Source organism: Sinocyclocheilus rhinocerous, unplaced genomic scaffold (assembly GCF_001515625.1).
Source record: "Sinocyclocheilus rhinocerous isolate Xijiao unplaced genomic scaffold, SAMN03320098_v1.1 scaffold714, whole genome shotgun sequence".
In the NCBI taxonomy this organism is placed as follows: Eukaryota; Metazoa; Chordata; class Actinopteri; order Cypriniformes; family Cyprinidae; genus Sinocyclocheilus; species Sinocyclocheilus rhinocerous.
In genome coordinates, this window is record NW_015646165.1 from 905,028 (window position 1) to 926,492 (window position 21,465).

General features: G+C 37.1%; 1 protein-coding gene and 1 long non-coding RNA gene across 2 annotated transcripts; one reads left to right on the forward strand and one right to left on the reverse strand.

Annotated features, from left to right (window-relative positions):
• The first annotated feature begins 1,534 nt into the window (after nt 1–1,534).
• On the forward strand, nt 1,535–21,273 carry jph2 (junctophilin 2). The gene is made up of 6 exons (XM_016510882.1): nt 1,535–2,325; nt 8,540–9,359; nt 15,867–15,985; nt 17,171–18,132; nt 19,549–19,645; nt 19,760–21,273. The coding sequence occupies exons 1-5, from the start codon at nt 1,947–1,949 to the stop codon at nt 19,627–19,629; spliced, it is 2,361 nt and encodes a 786-aa protein (XP_016366368.1). The 5' UTR covers nt 1,535–1,946; the 3' UTR covers nt 19,630–19,645; nt 19,760–21,273.
• On the reverse strand, nt 14,369–17,179 carry LOC107707016 (uncharacterized). The gene is made up of 4 exons (XR_001636214.1): nt 17,135–17,179; nt 16,905–17,017; nt 16,259–16,348; nt 14,369–14,824 (listed from the first exon to the last, which is right to left on the reverse strand). It is a non-coding gene; the product is annotated as an uncharacterized LOC107707016 (long non-coding RNA).
• Nucleotides 21,274–21,465: the final 192 nt, after the last annotated feature.

The window sequence follows — 21,465 nt, forward strand, 5'->3', positions numbered from 1 at the left end:
ATAACTAAATATACAAGACTAGTTTTACACGTCACTGTTTATAACACGTCATGGGGCATAAATGATACCCACTTCTCCAGGCACCACTACACCACTGTATATATATATATATATATATATATATGTATGTATATACATTTTAATGTATTTTTAATACAAAAAAGCTTTTTATTGTTATTTTTTTATTTATATAATTTCTGGATGCTTACACCATCTAGACATTTAAATATTATACAGAAAATTAAATCATGCCCATCACAGAAGAGGTGTATTCAAGTAATTGTCTGTATGAATGGCAATTTTATGTTTTTTCCCCTTTATTACAGTATAATCTCTGGATGGTTACATCTAGACTTTTTACTTTAAATAATTGCAAATAATACAACAAATTGAAACATGCCATAACATAAGAGGTGTCTTTGAGTATTTTTCTGTATGGGTGGCTTTTTAATGTATTTTAATAAACATTAATAATAAGACGCAATAAATGCATTAAAGATTCAAAACAAACCGACTATGAAACACTTGTCTCAATCGATGTGGTTTGTTCTATTTAATAATGGTTTAGTAGGATTGAATATCGCTGTAACTACGGCTGGTCACCGCAATACCCCACAGCAACCAGCAGAGGGCGCTGCTTCTCTCCACGCATATTTCTCTGCTGTGAGATCAACTGCAGTTAATACAGATTTCTCTGTCAGCATTTATCAGCATGGATAATGATCCAGTGAGTGCAAGCTAGCCTCTGTTCAACAATCACTCAACTGAGGCGCAAGACTGCGGGTTCATTTTACCAGAGAGAAACCAGATTCTTTGGGAAACGGTTAATTTCACTTCAGCTTGAAATAAGTTCTGTGTCTAGACTTTTATTTATTTATAGATTCAGCGTCAACAAAGCTTTAATATCATACCAGTTAACATATAGGCTATATTTTTTCATAAGTAGCCTACTAAAAAGTACTAGGAAAAATAAAAAAAAATTATAAAGGTTAATTAAATAAATAAAAATGGAGCATAGATAGTCAGAATAACATAAAATGAATTTAGATGTAACATAACATTTCTATTTTTATTGCATTATTAGACTGATGTTACTCTACTAAACTTAGCTGAACTCCTCAAAACCCAAAAGGTCCAATTCTAATGATTACTTGGCCCAAGGATGATCTGTTTACTGTATGAGGCGTTAGCCGGTGTGATACATTAACATTTTCTCTCTTTCCGTTTCTTCCTGTCTTTATTAGCCTACTCTCAAAACGTTTGTAAACCAGTGCACCTTGTAAAAAATAAATAAATCAAAGGGAAGCAACTGCATCAACAGTTTCTAGTATCTAAGTTTGAAAATGCACACTTTAAATAACAGACACGGACTCCGCCGACCCCTGATATGGATGGACATTGAGCCCAAACCCTATTCTGCAAGTGATCTTGCAGCGCTTTTAAAAGTGCCTGGCTGCTGAGGGGCGATTGGCCTGTATTTTTGGAACAGTGTTGGGATCTGGTAGCCTTGTTGGGACTGCTAAAACATATCCAGGAGCTCCAAGTGCAAAGAGGGGAGGCAGGGAGAGGGAAGAGGGGTTGAAAACCATGAAAGACCACTGGCTCGACAATTCGATTAAATATATCATTGCAAACTGAAACAATATCATGTAGCCTAACTAAAAAAACAATCCTCCCTTTCCCAAGTCATTTCAACTTCATACTTTAGCACGTTTATTTCATGTTTTACATATTTAAGGATTTACCTTTATCAACAAATTATGCGCATATACGACAATTCTAGAAGTTCAACTCAAGGAAAGGATCTCCTATCTCCATTTTACGCATCTGTGGAGTTTGACAGATGGATTTAACAGCGCCTGACAGAGATTGAGCCTTTCGTTATTGTTGATTTTTAAAGTCACATCTGAAAGTTTGATAAGTTAGTGGTAATTGCATTCAGCGTGATGAGCGGAGGTCGCTTTGAGTTCGATGATGGCGGAGCTTATTGTGGAGGCTGGGAAGGAGGTAAAGCGCACGGGCACGGGATCTGTACCGGACCTAAAGGACAAGGAGAGTTCTCCGGTTCCTGGAATTATGGGTTTGAGGTGGTGGGAGTGTATACCTGGCCGAGTGGAAACACTTACGAGGGGTATTGGTCCCAAGGAAAGCGTCACGGTCTAGGTGTGGAGACCAAGGGACACTGGATCTACAAGGGAGAGTGGACGCACGGATTCAAAGGCAGATACGGGACGCGCATCAGTCAGGCCAGCGGTGCCAAGTACGAGGGCACTTGGAATAACGGACTGCAGGATGGTTACGGCACGGAGACCTATGCGGATGGCGGTAAGGTCGAAGAATGACATTTTGTGAGCGCAAACTGCAGTCTGTGAACTGACATTTTAAGACCAGGGGTTATGTAACGCAACACGTACACCTAGGGATGAGAATCGTAGAGGGGTTCAACGATTCCGCTTCCGATTCTCCGAGTCCTCAAAATCCTAAAAGGAAAAGTGTCCTCCGTATTTGCATTTACCCCTCACGCCGTTGCTAGGTTAGAAAAATGAGATCATTTCAGATGTAAACAGAACACATATTAGGCTACATATAAGAAATCATTCTAATGCAATAATCAGTCATTCTATAAACTAAAATAATGTTTCATTCATTTAAAAAAACACCACTGAATGAAAGAAAAACAAGGAAAATTGATTAACTTAATCTTATTAAGTAACACTCTGAGTGATTAATAAGTTATTTTGATTCACTAAAAAGAACCGGATCATATTTTCGTTCTGCAAACGAACTACACCTGTCGCACTGTTTTTGATTCACTAAAAAGAACCAAGAATAAGAATCGTTTGTTCCGGTATCGGACTACATCGATCGTGTGTGCTCGCGTTGTGTTGCCACTGAAAAGTGCAACACAGTGCCTGTGTTTAGAATTGAATTGTAGATCACCGTTTATTGAATACTATGCTAAAGGGGTGTGCGATATATATCGTCTAGGATAATATCGTAATTGTTGTTTACACGATATGACACTATCGAGTATATTGCAAAAACCACACAAAAACACACCCAGAGAGTGCATGCACAGCCTACACTACGTGATGTAGACCTATGTTAGACTACTGAGCAAGCACATATACAGTTTAGATTTCAGGCTTTCACTGCATGATACATTTATCCTACATTTCCCCCAAAGTTCAAGATAAGGGGGCAAAAATGCCCCTGTATAACTTTTATGTCTTTTATATTTATATCATCTGATATTGTTAATGTCACACGGTTTTTCTCCAAATATCAGCACGATTGCACATGTGATATTGATTTGATGAACAGTTCAATAAACAATAAGTTAGTATTAAGTGATTAGACACTTCTTTTTGCAGTATTTTGACAACGAACATTTCAAAACAAGCCACAGCAGAACTGTTTTGCCTCTCTGAGCAACACAGACAGTAGGCGCGTTTCCATTACCCTTCAAATTGCGCAAATTGAAATTGCGAATTGTTTTAGTCGCATAACATTGGTTAATGGAAACGCCGTCATTTCGCAATTATTTTTTATTGACATTTATAAAATATCGCCAAAGTTTTGCGCAAATCTGTAATGGAAACGCGCCTAGTGTCTGGCGTTACTGAATCAATCAGCAGTTTCAACGAATTGGATGAATGAATGACTCACTCACTCATGTAGTGATTTGCTGCCACCTACTGGCAATTTTAGGTTTAATATTCAAAGTATATTTTCCCTTTTTTCCCGGAAAAAAATCATATCAGTATTCAACGTTTTTTGTTTGTTTGGTTTTTTACATCAAAACATTGCAGGTTAACTGCATTCATGTCCTGCATTAAACAGTCTGTGTGAATGCATCTAAATGCCACTTCAGATGCAGATTCTGTGCCACCTCTGCATTGTAAACACAAATTTTGTTGATACGGATTTTATTTGACAGCCCTATAATGTCTTACTATTTGAATTTATTGATAAATGTAAGAATTTGACACAAAAGATGATGCATACATTTAATTAGATTAGAAAAAAAATTGGCCTTATAAAAGGTAAAAATGCCCATGAAAGGTAAACATCAATTTAAACTTATTGGAAAAGTTAATTTCTGTTACTCCTGCAAACTAATCATTGCACAGAATATGAAGAATATCAAAAGCTTTGGGAGTCAGCGGTCCACGGCAGTCCTAAACCTGCCAAAGTACCAGCACAATACACAAACTCAGCAAAATATCGTCTAATTATCGTTTTTCAACAAAATTCCAGAAAATATAGAGATTTTGTCATTATCGCAGACCCCTAAATACTACACAGTATACACTGTATAGACCTTATGCATCAGAGAAGCAAGTGCGCAGCCATCTTTAGAATTTTGTCTTTGAACTTCCGTTTTTGCAGTAGCTCTGTATTTCTGTAGTAATTAGCTGGCAAAGTGGATTTAGTTATTGTAGAGTTAGCGAAAGTTATGTGCATTGTAATGTTCAAAGTGGATGCCAGTAGACTGTGAAGATTTTAAAACGAGCAGTTAATTCATAAATTCATAAGACCTTACCATCATGCAGTGAATATACAAACCGGAACTCAGAAGACAACCAGTGCAGTGCTGAAAAGGGGTGGGGCTATATATGGTTTTTGTTGTTGCTGAGTAAGTGAAACTGTGGACATTATACCATAATAACTATTTCATAGTAGTAGGCTATGCTACATAGACACATGACCTTTTCACTGTGTTTAATTCAGCAAGAGATATCCAGACGTCTCTTTTTTTTTCTATTTTGTTTAAAAAGATCATATGACTTAACATGTTCATATAGGCTACAGTTCATATACAGGCTATATACAGTACTGCAATCTAAAAGTAAGTTCCAACTTTACCTACATAAACATTATATTGGTATTCTTTTACACATGGCTAAAAGATTCCTATCTTTGACAATCTCAAAAATTAATTAAAATGAGATAAACAGTCATTCATGTTAGTAGTATTAACTTGAAGCTTACAATCATGGAACCCTGGTGTTGCCACAGATGGCCTTTTGGGTAAATGCCTATTGCTAAGAAACATTTGCCAGAGCAGAATGGAGGGTGGTTACAAATCAGTGTCACAAATCCTGTTCTTTCTGGACGTGTGGTGTGAGTACAAATAAAAAGGTTCATTCAATGGTGGCCAAGTCGTTTTTCTTTTGTTGGGTCACATTAGGATTTTATGTCGAAATTTAAGACAACTTCCTGACTTTCCTTTCTCTTAATTTGTCACTTCAAACCACTACATAGTATTATTTTCTGGCTTTATCAGCATAGTATCGGCATTTTTGTCATTATTTAGATTTATAGACCTTTTGCGTGTGCACAGTGACCGCAAAAATCATTTGCATGTTTATGCCACTCTTAACAATGTATGGATGTCATTGCATTAAATAGCATAATATCAGACCAAGCGGCACAATGGCATCGTTAAAGCAAAACATTTAAGAAAATAATGTTTATTAGATCACACAATATAAGATTATACAATATTATCATATAATATTGTACAATATATTATATTATATAAGATTATACAAAATAAATACTAAATATACTGTTCAAAATTAGGACAAAAGAAATACAATACCTAAGCACTTTGTGCTTATCAAACATTGATGAAACATATTCATAGCTTTCTGCAGGTGTTCTTCCATCATGTTAACCGACTTCATCCGCTAAAAACCACACCAACTAGCTGGTTAAAAGTATATGCAAATATGGCCCAAACTGTGGTTTAATTTTGGTGTCATTTTTTGTTATCTATTGTAATAAAATTCATACATTTCTAAACACAACTAAAGGCCTGTTCACATCAGGAATGATAACTATAAAAATAACAATAACTATATTAGTGTTCACACCAAGGCACAATAACATTCTGTTAAACTCGAGTTTTCTAAAGCTGAATGGATTCTGATTGGCTGTCAATGCTTTTTTCGTTCATCAGCTGGAAAAGGTATAATTTTGAAAGTGATTCCAACTATATTATTGTATATCTCTTTGTTGTTATAGTTATGGACTCTACTATTATTCGAAATTTAGAACGATTTTTAAAGCGATATCTTTATCGTTATCGTTATTGTTACAGTTATCTTCCTTGGTGTGAACAGGCCTGAAGAGTCCGAATACATTTTGGATTCACGTTTTTTTTGATAGAGTAGGATGCAATTACACTAATTATCATATAGGTGTCTTCCTGTAAACTGTATACTGTATCTATTGAGCTGGCAGCTGAGTCATCACTATTAGCAATGTTAAGTGCTAGTGCAGCACTGTGTGAATAAAGGCACAATAATAGCCATGCCTGTGCCCTTCTGCCCGGCCCGTCCCTGAGGACTGATGGATCTCAGACATGTGTTGCATGACCGAACCAGACCCACAAGCACCATGACATAAATAACTGCACGTGGTTTCTTACGCCAGAGGTTGATATGAAAGAGGCGGCTCGCTAGCAGTTGTACCGCTGTAAATACCATTGTTTCACATGCCTGAAGTGACAATGAGCTTATGGGTGGCCTGAATTTGAATAAAATGCAGTGTTGTAATACAATCTGTAGTTTAGTTGAAGGGATGATAATTCTGTCATCATTGAAGGCTCGTTCACACCAAGAACGATAACTGTCACAATGACGATAAATAATTGGTTTAATTCTATGAGAATAGGGAAGTCCACACCAAAATTATAACGATAAAGACACAGAGGAACAATATCGTTGGGATAACATGAATTTTTAAATAAAGCGGCAAACTACAAAACTGCTGCACATGCTTAAAATAAATAGAACATTATTGTGCATTGGTGTGGACGCCAATATTGTTACCATAATTAGTTACCTTTATCTTCAGAGTCTTTCTTTTTGTGAATAGGCCGTTTCTCACTCTCCTGTCTTTCCAAACCTTTATGACTTTCTTTCTTCTATAGAACACAAAAATGTTTTTAAGAATGTTTTAATTGCTTTAGTTTATACAACGAAAGTCAGTGAGGTCCAAAACAACATGGACACCGCTGATTTTCTGAAATAAAGCTGAAAAATAAAAACTGAAATAAAAATGTTGTAGGATTTACTTTGAAGCTATTTTCACTCAGAAATGGCTGAAGTAGTATGTTCCTGTAAAAACATACTCCAATAATCTTTGTTTAATTGTATAATATATACAATATTGTATAATTTTGATTGTGGATTTTAGAATTCAGCCTTCTAATATGAGAGATTACATTTTAGATTATAAGTTGTATATTTTAAATATTGATTTATTTTTTGTTTAACGGAATAGTTCACCCAACAATGAAAATTTGCTGAAAATCTACTCACCTTCAGGCCACAGATGTATGCGTTTCATTTCATGCATTACAAATGTAGCATTACATCACTTGTTCACCAATGGATCCTGTGCAGTGAATGGGTACCGTCAGAATGAGAGTCCAAACAGCTGATAAAAACATCACAATAGTCCACAAGTAAATCCATAATCTGCAATAATACTTCCTACAGTCAAAAAGTCCAGTGAAAATGCACCAACATTTTAGTTTAGAACAGTTTAGGAACATTTTTGCTTCCAAACGGTGCTTGGTGTGTGCATATTTCTCTCCTGATTCAGACAAGACAGATTTTTCACTGGAGAAAGAAATGTGGATAGATGGCCGGAAGCAACTGTTTAAAGTTAAAATGCCTTTGTTTATTTATTTCTCACGAACATGCAGCTTTGCACTCCAAAAGAAGTAAACTGATGGACTGGAAACATGTGGATTACTTGTGGATTATTGAGACGTTCAGCTGTTAAGAACGATAACTATAAAGATAACAATAAAGATATAGTTCTAAAAATTGTTCTCAATATTAACGATAAAGACAAAGAGAAATGATAACGAAATGATTTTTCTCCAGCTGATGAACGATAAAAAAAAATTGACAGCCAATCAGAATCCATCCTGCTGTAACGAGCTCAAGAATTTAAAGTGGCAGACACATGTGCGCTTAGAATAAACAGACGATATCGTTCGCTGGTGTGGACGCTAATATCGTTATCTTTATAGTTATCACTCTTGGTGTGAACGGGGCTTAATTCTAGGGTGAACTATTTTTGTGACCTATTCCTTTAAAGGGGTCATATGATGCTATTTTAAAGATCATTATTTTGTGTATTTGGTATAACAGAATATGTTGACATGCTTTAATGTTCAAAAAACATTATTTTTCAAATACTGTACATTATTGTAGGTCCTCTATGCCCCGCCTCTCGTCTGTTTAGTACTGGGGTTTTATTGTAACAGCAAAATGATTCAGTGTATTTAAATGACAAGAAAAATACTTTAAGAATATGTAATAATGCTGAAAGATCAATAAAACAAACAGTAAACATTGTATTTACAACTTCAAAAAAAAAATATTAAAAAAAATAAAATCTTCTTTTGTGTTCCACTGAAGAAAGTAATCATACAGGTTTGGAACGACAAAACTTGTATTTTTGGGTGAATTATCCCTTTACCATTCTCTGACTGATGTCTTTGCCAATATAGGTACCTTCCAGGGCCAGTTCACTGGCGGCATGCGACATGGCTATGGAGTACGTCAGAGTGTTCCCTACGGCATGGCAGCGGTGGTGCGTTCTCCTCTGAGAAACTCTCTGAGCTCCCTGCGAAGTGAACACAGCAATGGGACACTCCTGCAGCAGGACATCCCAGTCATCACTGCCACCAATGCGTCCGGCCAGGAGACCATGGTCAACGCGCCCATGCCTCTGGGCCCATCTCGTGGTGGTTTCGCCCTCACCCTGCAAGTGGACCCAGATGCGGTCAAGGCCAAGAAGAAAGGCCTCTTCCGGCGCGGCTCACTTCTTGGCAAGTTGAGGAAGTCAGATTCCCGCACGTCCCTCTCCAGCAATAAGAGCAAGATCAGCTTTTTGCGGAGCGAGTCAGCTCTCAGCTCCGCCACCAGCGATGCCAACTCCACCATCAGCCTGGGTGAGAGCGAAGGGGAAGGGGAAGGTCACGAGTTTCCCCCGGTGGAGTCGGACATTGACGCCACCACCACTGAAGTCTACATAGGAGAGTGGAAAAATGACAAGCGCTCGGGTTATGGGATCAGTGAGCGTTCTAGTGGACTTAAATATGAGGGCGAATGGCTGAACAACCAACGGCACGGTTATGGGTGCACCACTTTTGCAGAAGGTGGCAAAGAAGAAGGCAAGTACATTAACAACATGCTGGTGAAGTCTGTAAAGAAGAAGGTAATTCAGCTAAAGGGTACTAAGATCAAGCAGAAAGTGGAGCGCAGTGTGGAAGGAGCCCAGAGGGCAGCTGCCATAGCCAAACAGAAGGCCGAAATCGCCAACTCAAGGTAAGGAGTGAATAATTTTACTGCTCACAACAGCTGATTTTAGACATGGTCGGCTATTATTGTGAGAAGTGAATCAAACCGATGCTTTCTCTATTCCGTGTGATTGGCTGTTTTACTGCATGTGTCACACTTTCAGGTGCACGTGCCCTAGAGTTAATCACAAACAGAGTTGACAGAGAATGTTTATATCGAGCTTTGTGAGCCCACTGAACCTGATCTAAACCAGGTTGGATTTGTTTGGTTTTGTCAACTCTACACCTACTCTGAAACTCAGAGTTTGTTCAACTAGCTTCATGCAACAGGCCACAGAGTGGACTGAACTGCTAAATAAATACATACATAAATAAATATTTACTAATAATAATACACTCTCCACAAACCACTTCTCAGCTAGATTTACCGCTAAGTTTCAGAATACACAAGCCCAAGCCAAGCCTGCCAGAGGATGTATTTTGTAGGTTTTACATAACATGCGCAAGAACAAAAAACATCCTGATGCCACCTTGGTGTTGGTTTCCAGACAGTCTGCCCAAATGCAAAAACAAACAGACTCAAAGCAGGCCACATGTTCCAAGCTTCTTTCCTATGCATGGCGTCTTAGTGGCTAGGCTGAGCTCCAGACATGATAAAGAGGAGTCTAACGCATGACACAAATAATACAGCTTCCCTGCAGGATAAAATATTTAGATTTCCACACACTTCTGACAGCATCTGCAGTTTATCATGGAGATGCTTACAGTTATAAACAGCGGGCTAATTTCAGGTGAAGTGGCTTTGATAAAATCTTCCCTCCTTGTAAGGAAATGCACAAGCCAAAGACAAACAGCCTTGGCTTCTCAGTCATCAGATGCTCGCTGCTGTTGATGCTCATCCCATAAAAATTTATTCAAGGATTATTAAAGATGACAACCTGACAGCAGACTGAAACCAGATGAATCAAAGCACAAGTTTCAGGGGGAAAAAAAGACATTCTCATTCCTTATACATAAGCAAAACATTTATATGTCAGAATAACATACAAGACAAGACTGTTCAAATAAGGAGCTTACTGTTACTAAACACCTCCACGCCACTTCTCAAGTGTTTTAGCCAGTGTCAGATCATTGTTTGTAGAGGAGAAACCTGATCGTATCATTATCAGCAATAAGAGGCAGACTTCTGACACCAACCCAGACAGATCAGAAAGGCTAACTGGAAACCAAAACCAACACACAGCTGTCTACAGTGAACTTGGCAGTAACTTTTCTGTTGTCATTCAGTAATACACTAGGTCAAAATGGGGATAAGAACAGGAACATTTTTATTCTGCTTCTGAATGGTGTATGATTTATTTATTTATTTATTTAGATGTGAAAGTGAGATAAGTGTATGTTTTGTTTACAATATGACTGGCATAAATTTGGTGGTGAAACATGCAATGCAGTATATGTTAGTTAAGGTATTTCCTTCTCAAGTTTCATGGTCCAGAGCAGGTTTATAAAAAATTTTATTAAATACCATTGTATTGAATAAAATAGTAAACAATAAAATAGTATAAAATAAAAAAAATTATAAAATAAAATTGTTATAAAATAACTGTATTATATAAAATAATATAAAATAAAATTCTATAAAAATGTTATAAAACAGTGTAAAACAACTTGGTATAAAAAATTGTGTAAAAAAAAAAGTATAAAATAAAAATGTTATAACATAACTTAGAATAAAATGAAATAAAATAAAATAGTATAAAATAACTGAACAAAATTAAGTAACTGAATGAAATGAAATAAAATAACTTAAAATAAAATATTAAAGTTAATTAAAATAATAATAGTATAAAAAAAACTTAGAATAAACTTTGATTAAAATAAAAGTTTATTATTTATTAATAAAATTTTATATTTATTTTGTTACTGCTACCTTATCCAAAGCCCTATCTGCAACTTCTCTGTCCTATCTGTATCTGAACAGACCTCCTTGCCCTCCACTATTGATAAAAAGTAAAAAAAAAAAACAGTGGCCATGGAGTTTGTTCAGGTGCCGGTTAGCCCCTTTGCTCTAATCATAGTGTATTTAGAACAGCAGAGGGTCTTGTGTGGAAGACGAGACTCCTCGGAGGCCATGGCACTGGGTGTAAATGACGCACATGGGTCTGGTGTCAGAAAAGGAGGCCTATCTAAAAAAGGACAGGCACTGTTGCTATATCACAATCACAGGAGAATGCAACAACAGCTGATAGCCTCTTCTATCCTCAGCTTCTTAGACGCTCACACAGACGTACATGACGTAATTTACAACCCTTACATATCACCAAATATATTTATATATATAATTATCTGATATATACATAAATATTGTAATAAAAATAGGGATTTGAAAATAGGGAAAAAAAGAAAATTATATATTTATACATATATATCATTATATTTGAGTGTATATATATATATATATATATATATATATAATCCTGTTTTCCAATTTGGAGAACCAGTCTATAGTGACATCATGACAAATGCTACTGTTCTTGTCACATTTACAATCACGTGACCTATCTTTACTTTCAGCGCCAGAGGACATCGTCTGATTAAATCTACTGTCCGTAGCTTCATGTCACAGTGAAATAAGTGACATGAAAGTGAAAATATCAGCAGAGAAGAGCAGAAATGTGAATGTACCTGCTTGAATGGCCTCTGCAGGAGTTACCTTGTTGTGCGTCCTGTCTGCTGTTCCTGTATGTGAGACTGTAGCTGCGTGAAATGGAGCGCAGGAGAGAGTGTGTGTGTGTGCATACATCACAGCGCATGAGTGTGTGTGTGTGTGTGTGTGTACGCATGTGTTTGCAGAGCTCAGCATAAAGAGGATCGGAGAGCAGCTGATCAATCTACACCTGTGCTGTGATGAAAACTCACACCAACACATACAGCTATGTGCTACCTGAACTATTAATAATAATGCAATCCTTTTATACTTATCAGCATTTCTACATAGTTTCTGTAATAAATGTGATTGTTACCTCAATGGCTGTATTTCCACTGCACACTAACATCACAAGACTCAAATTACAATGTATAGACTGTGCGGACATGTGCTGTCTCCTGGCCTTGTTAAGAGATGAATAAGTAAACATGATAACTGAATATGATTAACAATTTATATTAATACAATATATTAAATTTAGATAGATAGATAGATAGATTATGAAGGGCATAATGGAACAATACTGCTCACTATACACTGAGCCGTCTTAAGAAGCTTTACTCCTCTTTAACAGAGTAAGCACCCTTCAGAAACACTCTCATTCATTTTATTGCCATTCATTATATCAATACAACTTACAAAAGGGCTCTTGATGAGATTACAAAAAGAAATGTGTCAGCAATGGCATTGGATCATTCAGGGGATATAAATTTAGCCTATCCTGCAAATGAGTGAGAAGATGGGTAGTATATAGATGTACAACACCCTACTTCATTCCTGAGTTCAGACACGGCAGCTCATTTTATTGGTGATTATCAGAGTACATGATACCCGGTTGCATAAAGTGATTAGACATATAAAGACTCTATAAAGTCTTGTAGGTTGTTTTTAGTGTCTTTAAATATTTTCTCAGTGATATTGACACAGATATTGTTTTTCTGTATATAAGCGTACATACATACATCTGAATAATGCTTGTCAATCTTATATTATTTTGATGAATGTGAAGAAAAACCAAGATTAGAGAGAATTTAGGTCAGATAATACATCTATATTAGCCTGCTATTACATATAGCTTACTATCATGCATGACCATTCACCAGCAAGAGTGAATTATTGAATTAATTCATTAATTAAAGAATTAAAAATAAAAAAATATAAAGATAATTCTTTAATCCATTCATTGAATTAATTCTTTCTGCCTTCTCTCTGTTAAAGTTTATCACCAGTCATGTAAATGTCAGGATGTGATATGAAATATGTCACCTGATAAAAGATGGGGGGACAACACCATCACAAAAAGCTTAAACAAAAATCAACCAATAAAGGTTTATGTTTTTTATTTTACTTATCTGGTAGTACTCTCATCTCAAATGTTAATAAACAGGTCTTTGAACACGTCATGAGATCCAAAGTCTGAATTAAAAAGTAAATTCCCACATGCGAAGCGTTACTAAAAGTTAAACTAGATTTGTTATCGATTTACATGTTGCAAAATGTCTCAAAAATTGCATAAATGTTGCAATTTATGATCGCGTTGGGTTTCATTAGTCTAACATCACTACAACACATTTTAAAAGCATGGTTCAGTTGTCCGAACAGCAGAAAATGCCATCCATATTACAGATCTGTCAACAAACAACCAACCTAGTTATGCAGAACAATACATTCCTACACGGAATAGGTTACTCGTTGAAAGCATGCTATTAAACATTATTTTCTATTCATAGCTCTTTTTTTAATTGTGTGTGGCAAAATTAAGAAATATTCCAAGTTGGTTACAAAAGAGTTCAAAACTTTACTACCGATTATGGAAATTAATTTCAGAAAGAATTTATGAAAGCATCTGCCAAGAACTTAATGCAGACATTACTGTAAATGTATATATATATCACATACTACTGAGAGGGTCTGAACTTTCTAAACGTTCCACTGAGAGCCACCCTCAGTACAGTGTCTTTAAGTGGTCGGGCTATTTTGAACTCAGGATAACATTACAGTATGGAAAATATCACAGAGTAAATACTACATTGCTGTTTTTAATCAAAGTGACAAACAAAAATCTTAACCGTGAACCGTTACTGCATGCGTAAAGACAGACGTTGTTACAAAAGCTCTTATACTGTAAATGCAAATTGTGCTTTAAGAAAAAAAATTGTTTGTTGTGAAATTATGCAGCTGAAACTAAGGTTCTGTGACTTGCACTGTAGTTTTGCAGTGCAGTAATTCCTAATGTGACCAACACAAATAAAACATGAATAATTTAGCCCCTGAATAATTTTGCATGAATGAATAAAATCAATGCATGCGGTAGAGAATAAAGTGTGGTCTTCTTTATAGCGGTGTATCGTAGCACAGCAGTACTCATCTCTCACTGTGAGGTGCAGGGTGTTAAAAGAGTGATTTATTTTGGTTTCAGCTCAGTGGGTGAAGAGGACACCCTCTTCTGCTATAAATAACCACCTGCCATACAACCCCCAACACACTTCTTCCTCTCGTATTAAAGTCAAACACACTGCGAGCAACCCAAACTCTTGCAGCTCTTGGGCAAGTGGGGTTTCTCTCTGGAACATTCTTCAGCTTTGTTGTTGATCTACTGAGTTCCTGCATTGAATGGGATGGGTACTGCATTGGATTCTTAAGTGCTGAGGGGATATTAACATAGCTTTTTATAGTGCAGACAACTGCTAACCCATCTCTCCAAATAAAGACGAGACGGGATGTCTTGGATTGCTCTGGTTCTACTAGCAAGATACAAGTTGAAAATTGAGAAATAGATCGGTCTTCTACAAAAAAACAAAAACAAAAAAAAAGTTTCACGCCCATGCCTTTCCTCTCATAACATAAATAACCAACTATATTAGAACTGGCAGTATCTTTGCCACATTATGATAGTAAACTATTTAATCTAATGTCAGAAATAAACAGAGCTTTCCTTTAATAGTTCACCTCTGAAACACTGCCACAACATATTAGATTTACTGTATGCATCTGTTGTACTGTAGACAGGTGTTAAAGTCCTAATGAATTTCTGTTGTGGTTTTATTAATGCTATAGAAACGCTTGGACCTTATGGTTCAGCTGGTAGCGCATGTTACTAACAATTTATTATATATATATAAACAAACTATCTTGAATGCACTGTAAGTGGTTAAAAACATCTGCAAATTATTTTTGGGAAATAAAAAATATAAAGAATATTTGAGCAATTAATTATATATTTTTTTAATGGTTGGAACAATGTCAGCAGAATTATGCAACATTCAGAATAGAAATGAGAACACCTTTTAAATATAAATTAATTGAGATTTAAAAGAAATTAATGTAACTGCAATTTTTTAAGTTAAAAATAGCAAAATTGGTCAAAAATATAGGTAAACAATATTTAAACATTATACATATAATCCACAAAGGATAATATTAAATATAATAACAACATTTATTAAATTATAAATATCTAATTATACTGAATAAATATTTATTTTTAATTAAATAGATTTAGTAATAATTTACTTTTATGGACCGGGGTGGAAGATCACTTCAGATTGCATTACCTGTGTTGACTTTCTATGAATTACAATTAAGTAAATTCTTCTTCCTTACATTCCAATTTAATTTTCTCATGAACTAAAAGGGAACCAAATATTAAATTCTGAATTATGTTTAACCGTGGAAAAAAAATAAGTTTTCATACAAATTCTGTTATGTTTTTCCCCCCTTTTGATATTCTGTATCTGATATCAAATCCACAAAACTAACTGGATTTCTCAGCATTTACCAGTATTTGATTTAATACCACTGATTACATGCCTTTTTCCCTCTTCACAGAACGGCCCATGCCAAAAGCAAAGGAGACGCCGCAGAACAGGCCGCCATAGCCGCTAACAATGAGTCTAGTATCGCTCGTGTAGTTGCCAGAGAGCTCTCTCCCTCCTTCCATCAACCAGGTAGGTAGAAGACTTCATTGTTTGCTAAATATATAATCAACAGAGGCCAAAGGAACAGGGGCTGATTCAGATCCTCCCGGTCCAGTGAGAGTCTGGATGCTTGCTGAATGCTTGTTAATCCAGACATAAAGTCAGATTTACAGTACGGCAGCATTCATCACAGAACAGTCTAAGTGCTGTTAATGTCTTGAGTTCCTAAATCCCACATGTAAACATCTCTGAGTGTCTGAAACAGGATTAGATTGCTAAAACACAAGCCCTTCAGCAGCTCACCATGTTCCTGTGTTTGTCCATCTTAAGGGCACTGCTAAGCTCTTGATGGTTTTATTTTGGCACTGTCTGTCTCCAAAATCTTACACAAAGCTGTAGACGAGCATAACAAAATGCATAATTATAGTTCATTGTTTATTTTAATAATAAGCCATGGGATGTTTGCCTGCATTTGTTCTGAAGAGGTGATCACATTTCATCTTTCTTCTTAAAGTGCGGAATTATTATTCCGTCCCTGACTGTTTGCATTTGTGGCCTCTGTCAGCTACCTGTCAGCCTGAAACTGAACATGCTATTCAACACCCTGGCCTTGTGTTTCAGTGATAAAAACACATTATAGGGTTCTTTTGCTCTTTTTTGAAAATGATAGATGATATCAATCAAAATAATCAAAACTAAAATAACACTAAGCTATTTATTTTGGCATGATAAATTGGTTATAGTGCAGTTTATTCTATCATCTACTTTTTATGTTTTGAACATGAATCAGAGAGCAATTATCAGGAATGGCAGAAAAAAAAGTTTGTATGGTTTAAATAATCAGAATAACAAATATAAAAAAATTTACACCTCAAGAAATTAATTGCACTTTTGACCATTGTTTATGTTTTTAAAAAAGTAACTGTAAATGTCTACTGTACAAATTTACCTCAACCTCCAACAATTTTCAGAGAATATCAACTTATGTAGGGCATCGGTCGGCTCCAGAGCTAGTGGGGGCAGCAGAGAGCCTCATGCAGTTGTATTGGCTGTTTAGGAACACTGCAAACATTGTTATTAGTGCACCTTTGAACCTATCATTTAAAAATGATTGTATGTGTGTAATATGTCAGTGCTAAATTATAATTAGCCAGTATCAATATCACTTATTAAACCTACATTCTAATAAAACATGCATCACATGGTGTCCCTCAGGTCCTGAGTATATAAAAAAACGAGCCTTGCAGGAGGTTGCTCAGAGCAATGAGAATGCAGACACAGGGATGCCCGAGCCCTTGTTAGCTGAAGATTCCATACCAACACCCCCGGAGAGCCCCTTCATGCATGAGCTGGAAAGTCTAAGACCAAGCTCCACCTCTGCACGCACCCCCTCACCCACTCCAGTCATCGTCCCTCAGGCACCCAGCAGGGAAGATCCCAACCTCTTGAGCCCCGGCAGCTGGAATGGAGACAAGACCAGTCGAGGCAGCGGTAGCAGAGGCAGCAGTCGAGCAGGTAGTAGGCCAAGCAGTCGACCCACCACCCCGTCTTCCACTCCAGATGTTGCTCCTGCTCCAGATGCCGCTCCTGAGGAACGTTCTGCTCCCAGCAGTAAGGTCCCATCCCGTACACCTAGCCGCCAGAGCGCCAAAGCAGAGCAGGGTTCAGACCTGGAAATCAAAGCTTTGCAGAAAATGGACTCGGAGTCAAAAGTAGCAGAACCTGCCCCTGCTGCTACGCCAGTAAGAACCAATCTCGTCCTCACCACCGACGAAGAAGAACCACCACCTCGCCCTGCCCCCAAGCTGTACCCCAAAGCAGTCACACCAGAGCCAAAGGCAGCAGAAGTCAAACACAGAGATGCAACAAGGGAGCCTGTAAATGAGCGCCCAGCTTCAATGACAGAAAGCAAGCCTGAGTCTAGGACAGAAGTCAGGGAGGAGAAGAAATTAACCAACAGAATGGAGCCTAAACCTTCACCAAAACGAGAACCAAGCCCTGCCCCAAAAGCTGCACCAAAGCCTGAGCCCAAGTCAGTGCCTAAACCAGAGCCTAAACCTGTGGTCAAGCCGGTTGCTAAACCAGTTGCCAAGATCGAGGCCAAAACTGAGACGAGGCAGAGGTCTATTTTGAAAGCCCCTAGCGAAACGAGACAAGAACCTCTGGAGCTAGATGAGGTAAGGATAACAAATCAAACCTTGGTATTCTGATTACAAGTAAAATCTCAATTGGTCATTTCAATTGATTTTTAAGTCCCAAAGATTGCAGACACACAAATTTGAGATTTGCATAGCCTAACAAATTCAACAAAATCGCTTTTTACAACCTATCTCTACATGTACATAACTACAAATAAGTCTAGTTAGATTTCCTAAGGAAAAAAGAAAACATTACATTCCTTGGTCGCTTTGTTTCACTCAGTCCCACGACTCCCACCTCAAAACCCTTTCTGAACCTGTTCTGCTTCTATTTGTCCCTGGAGTTGTGCATTTTGAATAATCAGAGCCCTGTTTTCCTTCATTAATCAATGAATCTCAATTTATTGTACAGTGGCCCACCATCTTAGCTTCAGATGTCCTCCCAAAGGGCCATGTTATGAGAAAGCTCATTCTTCTAAACAGCTCTTGAGTGGACTGGAACACACTGCTCTGGAACACCAACAGATTGTGTTCCTTGAAATTCTGACCTGGCTCCGGTCCTCTGACCGCATTTTTCACAGGCATATCTATACAAGGCTGAACCATCAAAATGACAAATGCTCACCTTCACAAAGCCCCTTACAGTCTATCAGAAACCCAATTTTGCATTGCATCACAGCAGCATCTCGTGGCTCATTGAGCATAGGTCCCACCAATCAGTTTTTGGAAGAAAAAAATTATTTGTATTGTGTAAAAAGCCCTACCTCTTGCAAATGAAATAAGTCAGAGGCTCTCAACTCTGGCCCTTGGGGTCCAGTTTCCTGCAGAGTTTACCTCCAACCTAGATCAAACTCATCTGCCAGTAACTTTCTAGTCATCCCGAAGACCTTGATTAGCTTGTTCAAGTGTGTTTGATTAGGGTTGGAGCTAAACTCTGCAGGAAAGTGGACCTCGAGCGCCAGAGTCGAGAACCCCTGGAATAGGCATTTTATTTCTTTGGTTCCTCTAATGCAGGGGTATCCAGTCCTTTAGAGTTTAGCTCCAACCTACCAAAACACAATTGCCGGTAAGTTTCTAGTATTACCAAAAACCTTGATTAGTTGGTGTAGGTGTGTTTAATTAGGACTGGACCTTAAACTCTGTAGGATAGTGGACCCTAAACTCTGTAAGAATGTGGCCCTCCAGGAGCAGGATTGGGCATTGCTGCCAAGGTGTCCAATCCTTCTCCTGGAGTGCCACCTTCTTACTGAGTTTAGCTCCAGCACACCTGCCTGGAAGTTTCCAGTAGCCCTGAAGACTTCATTTGCTGGTTCAGCTATGTTAGGGTTGGAGGTAACTCTGATGTAAGGTGGCCTTTGAGCAATTGCACAAGTAAATACAACCTAGAGCACCATCATTTGATTATTTTACTTTACACAATAGGCACTAACAGTTATGAACACTTTTTTTTCGTAGGGGCCAAACACAATTATGATCTGCATGGTTATATTCCTGAACATTGGTTTGGCAATTCTTTTCGTTCACATCTTGTCTTGAGACGACAAAGCCTAAGGTAAGCTGCCACCATATATCCTGCATTTTTTCTTGAGTGAATTTCATTAAGTGCAACTGTTTTTTTCCCCCTTGTAAAATCACTGTGGGTATTATTTCACACACCTTTTTCTAGCCAAAACCATCCAGGTGAAAGAAACTACCGTGGGGAGCTGTGAGAATGCACTGCGCTCCATTAACAGCTCTGTTGTTGCGTTATCCAGTTTCAGACCAGGCCTCCTAAGCTACTCTAAAGTTGGTTGTCATCTGTAACTGGACTGAGTGCTCCTAAATGATCAGTGCGTCTCAGTGCCTGAACGCTAGAGAATAAAGCATTTGTGCACATTTGCTTTGTTTGTGAAAGGTACTGCTGCATTTAACAGTTCTGCTGAAGTCTAATGCAGGTGAAACTGAATCATCTATAAGGGCTAATTGATGTTAAGTACATTCACAATCACATCACATATTCTATAGAGCAGAACATGCCATTTGGCATGTAACATTCATCTTTGGAGAATAAACAAATAGTTATGACATTACGAAATGGGTCAATCCTGTTTTTTCTTTTCAATGGCTATAACAAACATAAAATCCACCAGTGCACTAATGCTTTAACACCAGGTAGTGTCATGCATCAAAATCTCAGATGCTGTATGCAAATTCACATTTAATGTCTTAAAGTCTCCCCTGCATGATAAAGAGCAACATGGCTGAAAAAAAAAATGTAATTGCTATAAAACCTTCTAGGATTTTCCATAATGAAAGAAGTATTCCACAATACAGTAGAATACTTGCAACAAAAAGAAGACAAAAAGACAAGAAAAAAGTTGTTGTAATGAGAACGTTCTAATTAGAAAATGAGGTCTATGAAGATGTAACATGGTTGATTTTATTAAGCTAAAGCATCCCTGTAGAGAGGGTCTCCACAAGTTGGCGTGAGAGTTTTAAAACAAGAATCTAAAAATACCTCTTCACTGAATGGAAAAAGAAAGAAGGGAAAAAATTATGTTGTGGCTTACTAACTGTTGTACTGTGAATTTGTGATGATTCTTCAGCCTTTTGTTTTGCCTGTATTAGTCATAAAACAGTATGCAAGAGATTTAAGAATGTTCAAACCAGATTGTGCAAATGTACATGTCCCAATGTGTTATGCATGTGTGCACATTTGAGTGTTTTTGTAAATTTCTAAATTATGGACATTATCAGAAACATTTCATGGTTTTAGCTAATTTAACCCTCATAGAGTAGTGTATTACCTCAAATTTGCAAAGGTCTTATAGAAAATATTGTTAACTGTGCAAAATGTTATTTATTGAATACATAAAGGGGTGTTAACGTTTTATCTGATTAAGTGTTTACAAGTCCTAATTCACCCAGAATACAGATATTAGCCACTTGTTTCTTATATGCCTCTTAAATGTCTAAAATCACTAGAACTCACTTTGCAACATTAAATGTTTAAATAAGTTATTCAGTTAGTATCTATAATATATGACTTTCAAATGCATTACATTTAGCTAATAAAGACAGTATTCAGCATGGTTAATACATTGCATTACTTGAGGTTTTCCTGCAAATTTCCCTCTTCACCTGACTGTTAGGTTTCTTGTTTCAGCACTCACAATCATGAATGGAGTCATTACAATAAAAGAAAATGCACCACACAATTCAAATAAATGTGTTTCGACTGTACAACTGTCATTCTCTTTACTTTTGAATGTTAGCATTAGAACATGCATTCTGTTGCATTACATTCTCCATTATCTTCAGTGTATACTACATTTACAGCCCCAAACCAATACAATGCTGTATCTTCTCTTGTCTAAGGAGAGGCAGACAAGG